Raw genomic sequence first — 15,667 nt, forward strand, 5'->3', positions numbered from 1 at the left:
TTTGTGCTTTTTCTTTTTCACCCTTGATCATTTGTATATCTATACATTCCATTTATCATATTTTGTAATATCGACATATACATGTAGTTATACTTTATGTGGAAAGAAAACTGTATTTACAAGTTCTGTTGGAGATGGGAAAAATAAATGAAAAATGAAAAAAATGAAAAGTATCATTGATGGCACCATGCACTACAGTGCTGATTCTTACAAAGTAACTACAAAACCCACAGAGACTTTATCAGTTTAAAACCCACTCAGTTGTTATTGCTGTACAACTGTGTTCTGTGCACAATCTATCAACAAACATACAAAGACAACAATACACCTCGTAACGAATGGTCATCACTCGCCAAAAGGTCAACATCTTTCTTAAACTCTGTCTATGCCAGAACTTTGAACGATGTGTTCAATGCTATATGGTTTTCTGTGTCATTCGGTACTCAAAGCACACATAGGATTAAACGTCGAGATTCCACTAAATACATGGAAATACAAAGGCAGCCAATTAAGCCTGTCAAAATCTCATTTTACTGCCGACGAAGTGTTTTTCTCCCTCTGAGAAAGGGCTCTGGTTTGGGGAATAAGTTACGCATGCAAGTATGAAAGAAAGACCAGCAGTGATTAAAAATGATAGTTTTAATGACTCCTGTTCGTCGTCAATTACGATGTGAAGATGTGAAGGCGGAAATCCTCGTCTCGCAAGGAGAGACTTTTGTATACACAGACTGGATTGCTGCACGCAACTATAGAACAAGACATAAGTAATCAAGCCCTTCGTTCCCATCCCCGAAATATTTTTTGTCCAACATATGCTCACAACTTTTTCTTGATCTATACGTATATTACCAGCTGGGATAAAAACAACAACAAACAAACAAACAAACAAACAAACAAACAAACAAACAAACTTACAAACTCTAAACCAGGAAACCATCGAATACCAACTAAAGGAAAATTTCCAGCTCAGAATAAAATGTATCATTTCAATAAATGGATTGCCAACTATATTCGCAATAGTATAGTTTTCCGTGTGTGTTTTGAAAACTAGTTTAGGGCACTTTTTGTTTTGTATTTTGATTTTTTACTTTGGTTTTCTTTGTGTGTGCGTGTTTGCTTGTATGTGTGTGTGTGGGGGGGGGGGGGTGCCCTGATCTTTTGGCTGCGACCCAATTTTCTCACACTTGGGATTTCTGTCATGGGGGTCGAGTTTTTGAGGGGCACAGTGAAACGTGGCATAGAACTTGGAGACAATATGGCAGTCCCTCGGGATCACCTGTGAAGTAAATAGTCCTGCTCTCGCTTTGGGTTTTATCAAATGTGTTCAAAATACCGTGTGCTCGCTTGGTCTTGGAAATTTGAAATTACTTTTATATTTGAACAAAGCTGTTATCAAACCATATTAGTAATTACTCTGTTCTTGTACACTCATTTCATGAAAATGGCATCAGTAGCAGTTTAGTGTTCATGCATGTTCTCATGAAATTTGACTAATACAGAATTCCATAATCTGTACAACAATTATATTAAATGTAAATACTAATTACAATTGATGAAAACATGAATTCTTATCTATAACAAGCGCTTAATTAAAAATTACATTCCCAATTTGAATGTGCGTTTATGAAAAAAAAAATGACAAAACGTGTTTGAATCGTAAATTGAGGGTAATACAACAGAGTATCAAGAAAAGACATAACGTTTTTTCTTGGATTTATCATTATTTTATTATTTATTTAAAATTATCACAGTCACAACCTATGGATTTGTCTTCGCTCAACGGCAAATCTAGGAGTAAAATGTTGCACCTTCTGACTCCCGTGGACAGCTGGACTGAGCTTTCGATTTTCGCGAGAAGGTACTAAAAGCTCGCAGAGTACCTCCTTGTCATGTTTTGCAAGGGAAGTTGGGATTAACTGTCGACAGTTATTTCACCCATCCCTTCCCAAACATCAACAAACAATAGAGGCGTAATTAGAGGATTAGGAAGGGGTTCTTAAACGCGCCAGTGAAGCCAGCCCGACCAGCGGAAAACATAATGACGAGCCTATCAATAATCCTTTAATCATCACAATGCATAGAGTTGGGCAGACGAGACTTTCATCTATCACGAAGTCAATGATTTCCCAAGTTTGTGTTTGTCAACAACAGCTTCAATCTTGTCGAAGCCGCAAGTTGTTTATGATAGCCCGTCGTGTATTTTCTGACATCCATCATTCAGCAGCAGATGGTTAGTTGTAGAAGGGAGGTAGTGTCATCAGTATAATCGTGGTGATAGCACGAGTATGTAATGTTACAATAAAACGTTTGTTTCAATCATCATCTGGAAAGCCATTGAAAACGCCCTTAATTTTCTCATTCTTATTCTTCACTTGTCATCATGGTCAGCATATGCCATTATGTTTTCATCGAACATCAGGTAGGATCACCTGACTTCATGATAATATATGGGTCTTGGCAATAATCTTATTATGCACAGAATATTTTACTCGGAGGAATAGACAGCCGTCGGAAGATGTCAAGCGCAGTAGTTGATTACCTAATCGATTGACTTTACTGAACAGCCTCGCGAAAAGACTTTGAAATATATAAGTTGGGTGAGAGGTATAGGAGTATAATAGAGGACCCAATTCGTTGCAAACCCGGCTGTATACAGAGTACAACGCTTTTGCTTCCTATTATGTACGCATGTGCGTTGATGTTGAGCAAGGATTTGTTTAATTCTCCTTAGTATCATGTATACGCTTGTATGATACAAGAATATTCCACCATGACAGTAACCGTTATATCCTTAAAACACCCCACGTGTTCTATAATAGTAACACAAGAGAGAGCTCGAATGTGTTTGGCCGTTAGCGTTGATAACAAAATAAACCACGACTCCACCATTATACTAGTAGTCTCTCACCTGTGTGCGTTGATCATAGAAATAAAAACATCACGGAGTTGATAACAGGAAGTGTCTGAACATTTCAAGAGCTAACACTTGTGTGGAAAATGCATGGTTGGATCGCCCTAACTTCCTCTATATGGTAGTTGGAAGAGAATTCCACAGATCTGGTAGCAATATTGCCCTTTTCCTAACCTTTCAGATTAAAAGGAAATAGCTGGGGAATCAACAATTGAATTTATTTATATAGATAGACCGGAGTAGGGTATACGTTTTGGGGTAAATAGCGGGGAATGAGTTGTTTGCGGTAAACAGGTACCTTGCAATGAAGACATCAAAATACCAGCACAAGTAATCTTAAACTTGATATGGGATTCAACCAGCAATAGCTTAACAAGATTGGGGATAAGACTTCAAATATTCCTTTGCGAGCGAGGTACGAGTCTTGCCGCCGCATTTTGTATGCATTGTAATTAATCTTTCAGTGACTGCTGCTTCCCATAAGCAAAACGTTAATTACTGATAGTAAAACATGAACAAGTTTTTAACGTTCACTGACCCTCTCCCCGCTAACTATTAATACAGTCATGTACTGCATGAGCAACAATTGGTATTTCCTCAGTGCGTAGCAAGGTCGCAACACCTAAGTACATGTAATTGCCTGAAGTGCGTGATACAGAAATAGCGCGAGAGAAACATTTCGAAAGAAAAGACCGATAGACGACCAATTGAATAGAGCATAATTGTAGGACATTCGAATGACAACACCATGACAGTTGATCCATTGATCAAGAGACTTGTTTCGTCCACCCTATAAACTGCCCCTTTTGATGACTTTATTTCCTTGAGCTCTCCTTCATCTCTTCGTGTTCGATTTTATGTCGAATCAAGAATGTTATTTATATGATCATATCCTGCCCTTTTATTTCTGTCTTCATCAATCAAGATGTCCGATTTATATCGCTATAGTCTGATTGCCAGCATTTTGCTTTGACCCATTTCTTGGTTAGACTCACTTCATTCTTGCACATCTCACCACGTAAATGAGATGCTATGAAATGTATATACCAAAATGATCTCTGTTTACTATATCTCTTTGTTGTGTGTGTCACTTAATTCCGCTTGACGAAGGACAGCACTAAACATGGACCTATAACAGTGAACCATCAGGTGAAAATTTAATTATATGAGTATCTTGTACGACCAATACAGCTCCCATTTACATACTATTGGTTTGTACACGTTCGTTTCATTAAAAAAAAAAACACTTATGAATCCATGCATGCAACACTGGAGTAAAGACACCGTCTTAATGGCACCGGTTAAAAGAAACAGAAAAAAGAAAAAAAAAAGTGCAACTCTACATCAACTTGGGTATTTCGTACTGGGAGAAAAACAAAAACAAAGCGACAAAATATAGAACCATGTAGGCTACCACACCGGCAGTTGCTATATAGGATTTGTTTATGCGCTGTTTTTGATATTTTTGCCGGTATATGGGGTCCAATATTATGTAAAACTTGAGATAATTGCCCTTTTTTTTTCTTTTCTTTTTTTTTTTTTTACAAAACTGGCTCCAAAAGCAGTTTTGTTGCAATGGATACTAAGGTGCTTTGATGAAAGAAAAAAAAAAAATCGCCCATGCACCTTTTTCAGCAAGTAGGCCCATGACTGTTTTTTTGTTTTGTTTTGTTTTTGTTTTTGTTTTTGTTTTTTTTTTTTACGGGGTATGGCAGGTGGAAACAAAGCCGGCTCTATTGCTGTTAAGACTATCCTTTTGGGGATAGTAAACGGTCGTCTTCGCGAAGCACTTGTGAGCACCTTTCTCATGTGAAAGATGGTGACAAAAAATGTCGGTCATCAACAAGCTTGAATGGGAGTGCTTGTAAGTCATCACTTTGTTTGGTGTTCAGATTTCTTCTTCTTCCTTTTCTTCTCTAATAATCTTGTTTCATTTTCCCTTCTTAGAACGCTTGTAAGGGTTTTGGGAAACCATATAAAAATAAAGCAGTATTCAAACGTTTCACAGTTTTACAAGGGACTTGACACAGTGCTTTGATAAGCAAATTATTATTATTTTTTTATGAAAATGCAAAAGCACCAATATTTCTGCATTTATTTGACGGAATGCTCTTCGCATATATAATAAGAAGATATAAGAAGAAATGTCCTATTACGCAACAGGTTATCCCACGTGCCAAAGAACAAATCATAATAAGGAAGGTCCCCCCCCCCCCCCCCCGGCACTGGTGTATCAAACACATGAGATAATAACGACACAGTTGCATCGTTGTTCAAAATTCATTAATATCTACTAGTATTTGGAGTTATAATGTCGGACAGATTCCTTCTGAATGTATAGTTAATAGTGAATAGATACGGATGCTGACAACCAATAATGTACCAAGGTAATCATCACTTACTGAGAAGACACAGACTGTGGCAGTTCCCAGCACTACAGTGTCTCACGACATGCGTCAATGGCTTCGGTGCAGTCACTGGATCAGTTGACATGAATTGCATTAGCATTGAGACTTAGATTAAGGATTAGGATTAGGGCTCAAGTGATCGAAAGGGCTCAACGTTGCGCGTACAGCCACTGGCGTTGCAAGGCGGTTTCCCAGATTTCTCTCACGTCAAAACGGAGCCAGAGCGTAAAGTTAACCAATTAAAAAAAAAAAAAAAAAAAAAAAAAAAAAAAAAAAAAAAAAAAATCAAACAAGACAAAATAAAGTTGTATCAGCCCTTGTCCGTAATGAGTGATACCTCAGTCTCATGTCACCTTTTATTTTTGTGTATTCATTTAATTTTATTTCATTTCTTACAACACAAAACATTTACATACACATAGCAACAAAAGATCAGCACAAAGCTGTTACATAGAAAAATACTGTGAATTGACAATAATGTTTATCCCGTTGGTTCCCACGAAAATATTATTATTATACACTCATTGACTTGTAAGATACATGATGTAGTGGAAAGTCGGTAAGGAGACCAGCCCACGTTCGGTTTCTTTCTGGAAGCCCTTCAGTCCTAGCGTTTGAGTGGTAAAGTAAATCGGTTTAGTCCTCTTTTGTTGTGGCATTAGTCTGAACGTTTACATTTGAGGTCACAACATACACTCATGACAAAAGACCTGTCGCGAGCCTGAAGCAGCCGCAACATTCCAAGAACGCGAGAGGACACCAAAATATTGGAGGAGCAGAATAGCAAGTAAACATGTTTAAAAGGTGAGGAATTTCTTAAACATCACTACTGTCGGTCCTTAACCTCACTTCACTGATTAAGAAATTTCAAGAGAAGCCATCTTTTGTTTGCAAGCCGAGATTAGGATTCCCTTGTCTTCGTGCACTTAGTACTAGATGAAACAAAAACGACAACAAAACCCGCAAAACTGTAAATTTCACCTTCAGCAAACACCTTACGAGGACGAACCCAATAACCGTTAGCTGTCTTTGATGCCAAGATGTAATCCTTATACAGTTGCTACTCCTTCCTCTTATATTCTGCTTTGTTTTGTTTTTGTTTCCCTTATCTACACCGGAAACAAAGAGCTAATAGTAATAGTAGTAGTAGTAGTAGTAGTAGTAGTAGTAGTAGTAGTAGTAGTAGTAGTAGTAGTAGTAGTAATAGTAGTAGTAGTGGTAGCAGTAGTAGTAGTAGTATATAGTAGTAGTAGTAGTAGTAGTAGTAGTAGTAGTAGTAGTAGTAGTAGTAGTAGTATTGGTAGTAGTAGTAGTAGTAGTAGTAGTAGTTGTAGTAGTAGTAGGAGTAGTAGTAGCAGCAGCAGCAGCAGCATTAGTAGTAGTAGTAGCAGTAGAAGCAGTAGTTGCAGTGTAGGTTCATAGTTATTAAGTTCCCAAGTTAGCCTCTCCAGTGTTTAATAAAGAGGCTAACAGCGCTGATCATACAGCGTTCATGACATGATCACCACGACTGCATCCGTGCAGGTTCCTATAATCAAATTTTCACTTTTTTTTTTCTTTTTTTTTTGGGGGGGGGGGGGTTAAGCGGAACAACTTGTGCGAGGAAAAAGGGTTCAAACAAGATCTGAACTTGATATCTTTCTTTAATGAGTTGACTAATTGACAAAACTATACCACACTATGATTCACTTGTCGCGTTCAGTATATTTATTAAGACTGATCATGAAGGGTGATGGTGTGAGTTTTATTTATGCCGTTTGCCCGATGAGGGCAGTACAAGGGATCAGCACAAAACGGGGCTTTCGTATTAGGCGGAGATTTTCATTGATATTTAGCACATTTCATTGACGTATGAAATATTTCATTGATGTGTAGCATTTCATAACATCAGCAATTTTACTTTATGACCATTGAAAATATGCTACAACAGACGGACAGAGTGGGGATGTACGTCAATTGAAAAAAAAAAAGAAGAAACAAAGACAACGGCAGCGACAAAAAAAAGAGGGCTTTAGAAGAACATGTTTTGTTCTTTTGAGAGTTTCTTGTATAGATTTCAACAAATTAATGTGTGCATACTGACTTGCAAAATACCATAACCTCAAAGCAGGAACATGTCTCATCGAATATATCATGGTAATCATAATAATTATTCTTTGTCATTCTAATCAAGGTAGACCCAAATTATTTCGATATGAAATTCATTTCATGATAAACATAAAACATAAAAAGCAAGTTCCTTACATGCCTTCCACAAAGGCATTCGACACACACAAAACCCTGTTAACAAGAACGTTGGAAAGTAAGAACCCCCCTCCCCCCCCCCCCCAAAAAAAAAAAAAAAACCCAACACAACAACAACGAATAACAACAACAAGAAAACGGAAGTCGATTCAGAATGACGATCATTGCAATAACATTTAATGAGAACGCAGAAGTGTAGGAAGAAACAAAAGGATTCCAAGATCTTGACACTGGGTTTAGTGGTTCGGTATTATACTGCCGTGATCGTTGAGTCATAGTCCGCCTTGGTCTTCCATCAGTCATCACGCTCTTGTTAGTACGGAGAAGGACACGACATCCACCGACCAGCTCACACCTCAGCGGACACAGAAATAATGATCTGTTACCACAAGCTGGACGTCGGAGAAATCTGACAGTGGATGCAAGAAAATTAAGTGCCCTTGATCATGATGTGGGAGTGAATTTTGGGAGTAAGGACAAGAACGAGGCAGAAATCATTACTTAAATAGATTCGTGCATTTTCCGCATCTTACTTATTCTTCTGAAGTATTGACGCAATGACATCGACTGGTTTCACGCATTCCTCCTTTTTCGAGATATGCCTTGCTAGAGCAAATCTAGGACTTATGACGTCAAAGAGTTTTACTGACTGCTCTCCATTTAGACGTTAACCATCAATTCGGGATGTGGGCTATGTCACCGTTTCGGACAAAATGTGCAGCCCTTCTGTATTTGAGTTCATCATTCCCGGCGTCAGACAAGATGATGTCTGTGATCTCATAAAGAGAAACTGTACTCCGGATTTCAAGTTGACTTTGACAACTAAACAAAAACGGATTATTCAGAACAGTGCAGGTTTAGAAAAGATTGGACAGGAATTATACAGTGTCTCAAGGCTTTACGAAACACTGGTATCGTTACATAATAATCATATATTTGGTATAGATTTTTCATTAAGCGGCGTGAAATATACAGTACCTTTCAGGCAAGGAGAGACAGCAATATTCCTTCTCCAGGTTTGTCGTTGTTGTTTCCATGACTGCAGTGTCCCTGCAGCTAAACATGGTCCCTGTAGTAGATGGGCCATGTCCTAGAGAGGGGGTGGGGAGGTGGGGATAGGGAGAGAAATCATAATCAACAAGATATGAACACTTCTCATTTTTTCCATTAAACCTGCACTTACTAAAATACAATAACGTGTGTGAGACATACATGAAAGAAAACTGAAAGCATCACGACAAATTCGACCATCTGAAAATGAATCAATACTTTTGAATAGCGGCGGAAATCAGATATGCATCATTCTTCAGGCGAAACGTGACTCTCTGTAGGAATTTTGACAAGTTCACCTACCGTACTTTACGTTTTAAAGAATATCAGCACGAACCAAATCAAGACAAAATCCTTTGTCGCTTTACATAAGCGAAGCAAAGGGAATACGAATAGAACAGCTAGTTTTTTCTCGGTTTTGAAACCATTGTATTGTACGCATATTGGTTAATTAAAATCAGTATTGATGTCGTTCGTGACGTCTTGTGATGTTGGTAGTGATCCTTCTGACGTCACATTTTACGTCCATTATGAAACTTCATTCACTGCGGTAGCACGGTGGTACAGTGGATAAGACTTTAGAATCTCAAACAGAAAGTCTCGGGTACGAATCTTGCCTGATGCGTTCATCCCCACAACTGCTGTCTTGACGTAGTTGTTTTATATAGATAGGTACATGTACCTGAATACGGGAAAACAACAATGAAAAAAGCCATAGAAGAACAAAGGCAGCACTGGCGCAAACACTCTATGAAAATATTCACATTACAACATCTCCCCCCCCCCCTTTTAATACAGAGTTGTAATCACAGAGACTATGACGTTATTCGCAAGACTTTACAAAACTTCTACCAAAAAGAAAATGACGTTCAGGGAAAATTTATTTACAGCTAATGAGAGGTTTGTAAAGCGATTTCGTCATCACCTCAGCTCATCTACATAGTAGACCTATATGCGCTCAAAAAAAAAAAAAAAAAAAATGGAAAGATTATTGCACCTTCAGGAAAACCGGTCCATCTGTTATGAATTATATTTGTTATCAAAATTCATGTGCGGTCATCGCTGGATAAGAAGGCTACAACAATTCGTGACGTTACAGTATAATAGAAGAATGATACATAAAAATGAATACACTGATAAAAATACATAAATGAAGATACTTCTACAAGATCTCATTTTGCGTGTGTGTGTGTGTGTGTGTGTGTGTGTGTGTGTGTGTGTGTAAGTGTGTAAGTGTGTGTGAGTGTATACATGTATTTGAAATTCATGTTTCATCGACAATTACAACTATGTCAAAGAGTAATGTCAGTCGCCGTGCTGTCTGAATGACGTAAGTCAAGTACTCTCTCATTATGCTTGAAAATTAAAAATGTGAGGAATTCTCTTTATATTTTCTAGTCATCGTTCAACTATACTATGAAATCACGAACTGTTGTAACTTTCCTTTGCGGCACCAAAACTTTAAAAAAGTTGTAACTTTTGAACGGAGTGTTTTTCTCAAACTTCACTTATGATTATGTTACATAATTATTTGGGATAAATTCCATTTAAATGTGCGCTCTCTCTTTCTGTCTATTCTCCTCACCTTCTGTCTCCTACCAATAACTCAGTCTTCAAAGATCTCGCTAGAAGACGGCAATAGTCTTCACTTAGAATCAGAATTGAAACGACGTCAATTTCCACTCAATTCAATTCAATTCAATTTCAATTTCAATTCAGCGATACTTTGGCGATGTATAAAACTTTATCTATTGTACAATATTGTACAATATGCATGCAGAAGTCACCCGGTTAAGGCATAAGAGCCTGTTTTTGGTCACGACCTATTTTCTTTTCTTTCTTTTTTAACAGATAGTTGATACCTTCAAATGAAGTAAAGGAAGATTAGGAATAAGATGTTGGTCGATCATCACACCGAATGCATTTTAAACTAGTGACCAACAGAAAACTATCAAGAACCAGAGGATCCAAAAACCGCCAAGACTCCGGACGGCTTGCGTGAGGTCGCGCGCGGTACAACACTCGGCAAATTATCCGCCTCATCGCCGAAAGATCGCCAAAAATGATAGGGGTGATGGGCTCTGTGGTGGGAAACCGAAATCGCGGAGGCAATAAATTGGATCAAGAAATCAGAAATCTGAATCAAACCTCGTCCAAAGAGAGGCGAAAATCGGATATCGTCTGCGGTTGAAGAATGAGAAGAAAGAGAGGGAGAGAAAAAAAAAAAAGGGGGGGGGATCAAACGGTCGAACGACCGCTTCATATAAGGGAGGACAGCACCGCAAGTTCATGAACTCAATGCCATTGTGAAATCCCTCGAGGTGAAAGCTGCTTTTTTGAGGCGACATTTATTGCTGATTATCTTTAAAGTCGATCTAAATAACAACACGTTGGCTTGTAGGTCGACCTGTGGCCTCCGTCTGTCTATGTGTGTACAGCGACCCGCAGATCACCGGTGGAAACACGCCGCCCGTGAACCGAGTTCCCTGACCCGCTTCTACAAGTGTAAGGCGGCGAAAAGTCCAGTGTAGTATAGATGACCTTAAACCTACTCGTACAATTTAATCTAGTCTTCCTTTCCATACAACTGCTGATTGTCAATGGATTATTTTGTATACGTTAGTTTGAACTCATCCTCAGTATGCTCCAACCTCCACCCACCAGAAAGAAAATACAAACATGAATACGAACCTATAAAGCAGACGGTACTAAAATTTGTCCAAATATGATAATCTGGTTAGGAAAATACTTTAAAGGTACACTTTTCCATTGGGAACGGTGATTTCAAAATTTTTGAGTCATCACATTTGATGCATATGTGTAGGTCAGTTGTATCCCAAAACATCCTACCATATAAAAATTTTGCAATAAAGCCTAAAATATACGGAGATGCCACTATTTATTCTCACTTAACCACAACTGTAGACGGTTTAGTCTAGACACGATTCTATTATAACTATTGTTCACATTTTTTTACTTTCAACAATTCTTATCATTGATTATACTGATTAACTTTTTTTTTTTTACACTGATTAACTTTTTTTTTTACACTGGTTGTTTCTATCCCTCACTCATATTTTAGAACTATTTTGAAGCACTAAAGCTGTTTTTTGTTTCGTCTGCAAAAGATGAATTACGCCTTTAACTTGCATTATTTAAGGCTGTTCTATAGTTCCATGTGTTTTCACAAAAATATCTTCCGTTAATTGAAAAATACGGTAAAAAATTATTTCATAACTCAAACAGTAATTCGTTTCTTTTTGTTATATACCTTTCTGAATTACTATATACCTTCCTGTCTTGTATGTAAAGCGTTAAAGAATTATTTCATGCTCTATATAAATCACAATTATCACTATTATTATCACTGTTATCTTTTCTACTATTGATGGAAAGCACATACACACACAAACACACACACACACACACATATAAAATTTATACATACATATATACATACATACATACATATATTCGTGGAAAAGCTAAACAAGGAATCGCATGTAACCTTGCTCCTGCAACGACAGGTGAAAGGATCAATAGAACTACTGGTATATTTTTGTTTTTTGCAGCAAATATTTCAATTCATGAATCGTATATCTTTAATTGACTCATTCCAAACCAGCCTCACATCATATATCTATATAATTATTATTACCCTTCATGGCTGCATTGATCTTAATTCTACCCCAGTCAGATTTACCTTCAGATGAAACATTCTGCGCCTTCACTTTCCCCGGGTTACAGCTCGTTATTCCGAAGGTTCGTTATTCCGAAGGCTCTTTATTCCTAAGATTCGTTATTCCGAAGGTTCATTGTTCAGAATTTCATTTTCGGATTAACCGATCTTCGGAATAACGAACCTTCGGAATAACGCCGCAAATTTTCGGATTAACGAACCCCTTTTCATTTTCGGATTAACGAACCTCTAGGTATAGGGAATTTGCGTGTTTCGGATTAACGACCCTTCGGAACAACGAACCTTCGGAATAGCGAACCTTCGGAATAACGAACAGCACCCCTTTCCCCGTAAGTCACCATTTATATTATGTCTCGAGTCTGTATGTATGAACGCATGTATACATATCATTATATCCTCGTGATAACACAATCTGGTAATAATGATGAAAATGACAAGAAAACGACAAGCGATTTCATATTTTTTATTTTTCTTTTTACAAGAATGTCTTTAATGCAAGGGGCAAAAGTATTCAAGACTTGCTGACTCATTCACACACATTTCCAGAAAATTCGCAGACTTGCTCGTCCTAAATATGCATGGTAGTTAATCCATTTAATTTCAGTATAACAATGTATATTATTTTACGTGCAAATTTTAATGAATTAAAATGGCATTGTTATAACTCAAACTCAAGCAGTTGAGTTGCTGTTGGTGTTGTTTTTCTTCCGAAAGTATGCACAACAACAGACAAAACAAATTAGGTTTAGCCTCATCCCTACGTCTCTACATAGCATCACCTTGTTCCCTTCATCCTGAAGTGAGTAGGTGTCACTAAATGATGGATTTTTTTTTCTTACAGAACTAAACGAAAGTCACAAATTCATGTAAAGAACGTTGGAATCCGTTCACACAGCATTACTTCAACCACAAATGCCACATAACATACGGTTTGCAATCAAGTCATACTTAAATATTTTGTGCTGGTTACCGGAAAGTTTAATATCTAGGTGTATGAATTTGGACGTGTACAAAGTGTAAACTGCTCGTGGTTACCTGACGTACTGAGACATGGGCGGCGAGGGGATGGGGGAGGAGAGGATTTACAATGCAAAATAATTAAGCAATAAGGACGTAGGATTTGAAAGGTCTCAACGCAGTTCTTGTAAAGTTGTAAATGCTGTTTTTTGTACATGGAACTAGTTGAGAGTGACACTGAGAGGGGTGCTACAAACTGCTCGTGACTATTCCTAATGAATTATGTCTTTGGTATTGGCATAATGCCTGAGTGGTAGAGACATTCATGAAATGGAAACGTCATAAAGAGACTTCTCATGATCTCGAATCACTCTCTGATGGCCACAGATAGATATGGCACTTATATGGTGAAATCTACCATTGAAACGCTGCCTTTGTTAGAGGGTGATATTGTGTAATCGTCGAGGTAAAGAACTGTAGGCCTGAAGTAACATAAAATGTCTTGAAAAACATGTCAGTAGCCCACACTACCGCTCTTTAACCACGGGCTGATGGGCTCTCACAGACAATAATATTCTTTCCTAGGTTTAACAAAGATTACTCGGAGAAAATAGGGATAGTCAAGAAAGACAGACGTCCTGACCATCACGTCTGGGAGGTTTTTATTATTATTCGTCCACCCAAAATAATGCAGCTCATCCATGAGGCATTAGAAGCAATCTACTTCCTAATCGTATGTTACAGTCCACTGTCTTTTCACTTCAAACTGTGCATGAATGCGCATAAAAACAGTTGGAATGCTAAGTCGCGGAGACGGGGGTGCGTGCCATTTGCGTGTCCTCTTGGAATAGATGACACTGGGTTTTCAGCTGTAGAGGGCGTTACCCATGGTTCATTTGTTGCGGTACCAATGTTGCCCTGCATGCCCTCGCTGGTGCCGTCTGCTCCCCAATCACCAAGCTCAGTTGGGTCCGGAAGACTCTCGAGATTCGCTGTGGCGCCACCTTGTGTTGTAATCTCTGCATGTTAGAAAAAAAAAAATGCGACAAAATAAATTACTATTACTTGCACACATCTGCGTGGGACTAGTTTCTCTAGACGTTTTGGGGACCTGTTCTTGATTTGATTTCTTTTCTGACCCCCCCCCCCCCCTTCAAAGGATTATTTGGGGAAAGTTTCACTGCTTGAAGATAGACTTCTTGCATTAATCATGGAGCGTAGCTCCATGGAATGATGTAACATAATTCTGTGCGAACAGTCGTGACACTGCACATAATAACGCTTTGCAACAAGAATTATCACTGAAGGTGATTAATACCCCCGCCCCTTGTGTTGCTTTATAGTATGTGATGTCATGAGGGCAATGACGTTAATGCCAATTTTGTGCATTTGTCAAATTGGAAACAGAATAATTTCAGTTTACGGTACAATTACAGAGTTGACACTGAGTATAAAACTTACAGCAAATGGAAACATGCTTTCCCCAGCATCACTACACTTAAAGACCATCATACACACCAAATTTGACCTTCATAGCTTGAATGGTTTATTTTGATACCAAAAAAAAAAAAAAAAAAATGAGTGGTTACCATGGCAACACATTTTCCTTAAACCAGCACATTGGTGTCTTGCAAAACTACACTTCTAGATCACGGTACATACTAAATTTGACTTTAATTGCTTGAATGATGGAAAAGTTATTCGATCTGCAAGGTTTTGGTAAAATTGTGGTTACCATGGCAACGGTAATTGTTTGTGTGACAAACACAAAATTTTTGTGTTCCACATCTATACCTCACGGCCATAATGCCTACCAAATTTGGCTTCATTTGCTTGAAAACTGTGGAAGAAGTTCACTCCACAGGATTAAAAAAAAAAAATGTGGTTACCATGGCAATGCATTGTCTGATACAAATACAAAGGACATTTTGCAAAACTACACTTAAAGAGCATCATACACACCAAATTTCACCTTCATAGATTAAATGGTTCAGTTTGATACAAAAATGAGTGGTTACCATGGCAACGCATTTTTCTTATATTAACACATTGGTGTCTTGCATAACTATACCTCCCGATCATCACACAAAATAAATTTGACCTTAATTGCTTGAATGATGTGGGAGTTATTCAATCCACAAGGTTTTGGTAAAATTATGGTTACCACGGCAACGCTTTGTCCGACAAACACAAAAATTATGTGTTCCACATCTATGCCTCAAGGCCATAATGCCTACCAAATTTTATTTCAATTGCTTCAAAACTGTGGAAGTTGTTCACTCCACAAGATTTCGAAGAAAACATGCGGTTACCATGGCAACGCTTTGTCAAGTACAAACACAAAGAGTGTCTTGCATAACTACACCTATAGATTATCATAAATACCAATTTGGAAAT

At 38.0% G+C, this 15,667-nt stretch overlaps 1 protein-coding gene across 3 annotated transcripts in view; it reads right to left on the reverse strand.

Moving 5' to 3' along the window:
- Nucleotides 1-13,127: 13,127 nt before the first annotated feature.
- Nucleotides 13,128-15,667, reverse strand: part of LOC140245115 (A disintegrin and metalloproteinase with thrombospondin motifs 1-like) — a 44,218-nt gene continuing 41,678 nt past the window's right edge. For all 3 annotated transcript variants that reach the window (XM_072324714.1, XM_072324713.1, XM_072324712.1), the window contains one exon: nucleotides 13,128-14,289. In XM_072324714.1, coding sequence (XP_072180815.1) covers nucleotides 14,152-14,289 — 138 coding nt within the window. In that variant the 3' untranslated portion in view covers nucleotides 13,128-14,151. The remainder of the gene's footprint in view (nucleotides 14,290-15,667) is intronic.

The sequence above is a fragment of the Diadema setosum genome, chromosome 22 (assembly GCF_964275005.1).
Source record: "Diadema setosum chromosome 22, eeDiaSeto1, whole genome shotgun sequence".
NCBI lineage: Eukaryota > Metazoa > Echinodermata > Echinoidea > Diadematoida > Diadematidae > Diadema > Diadema setosum.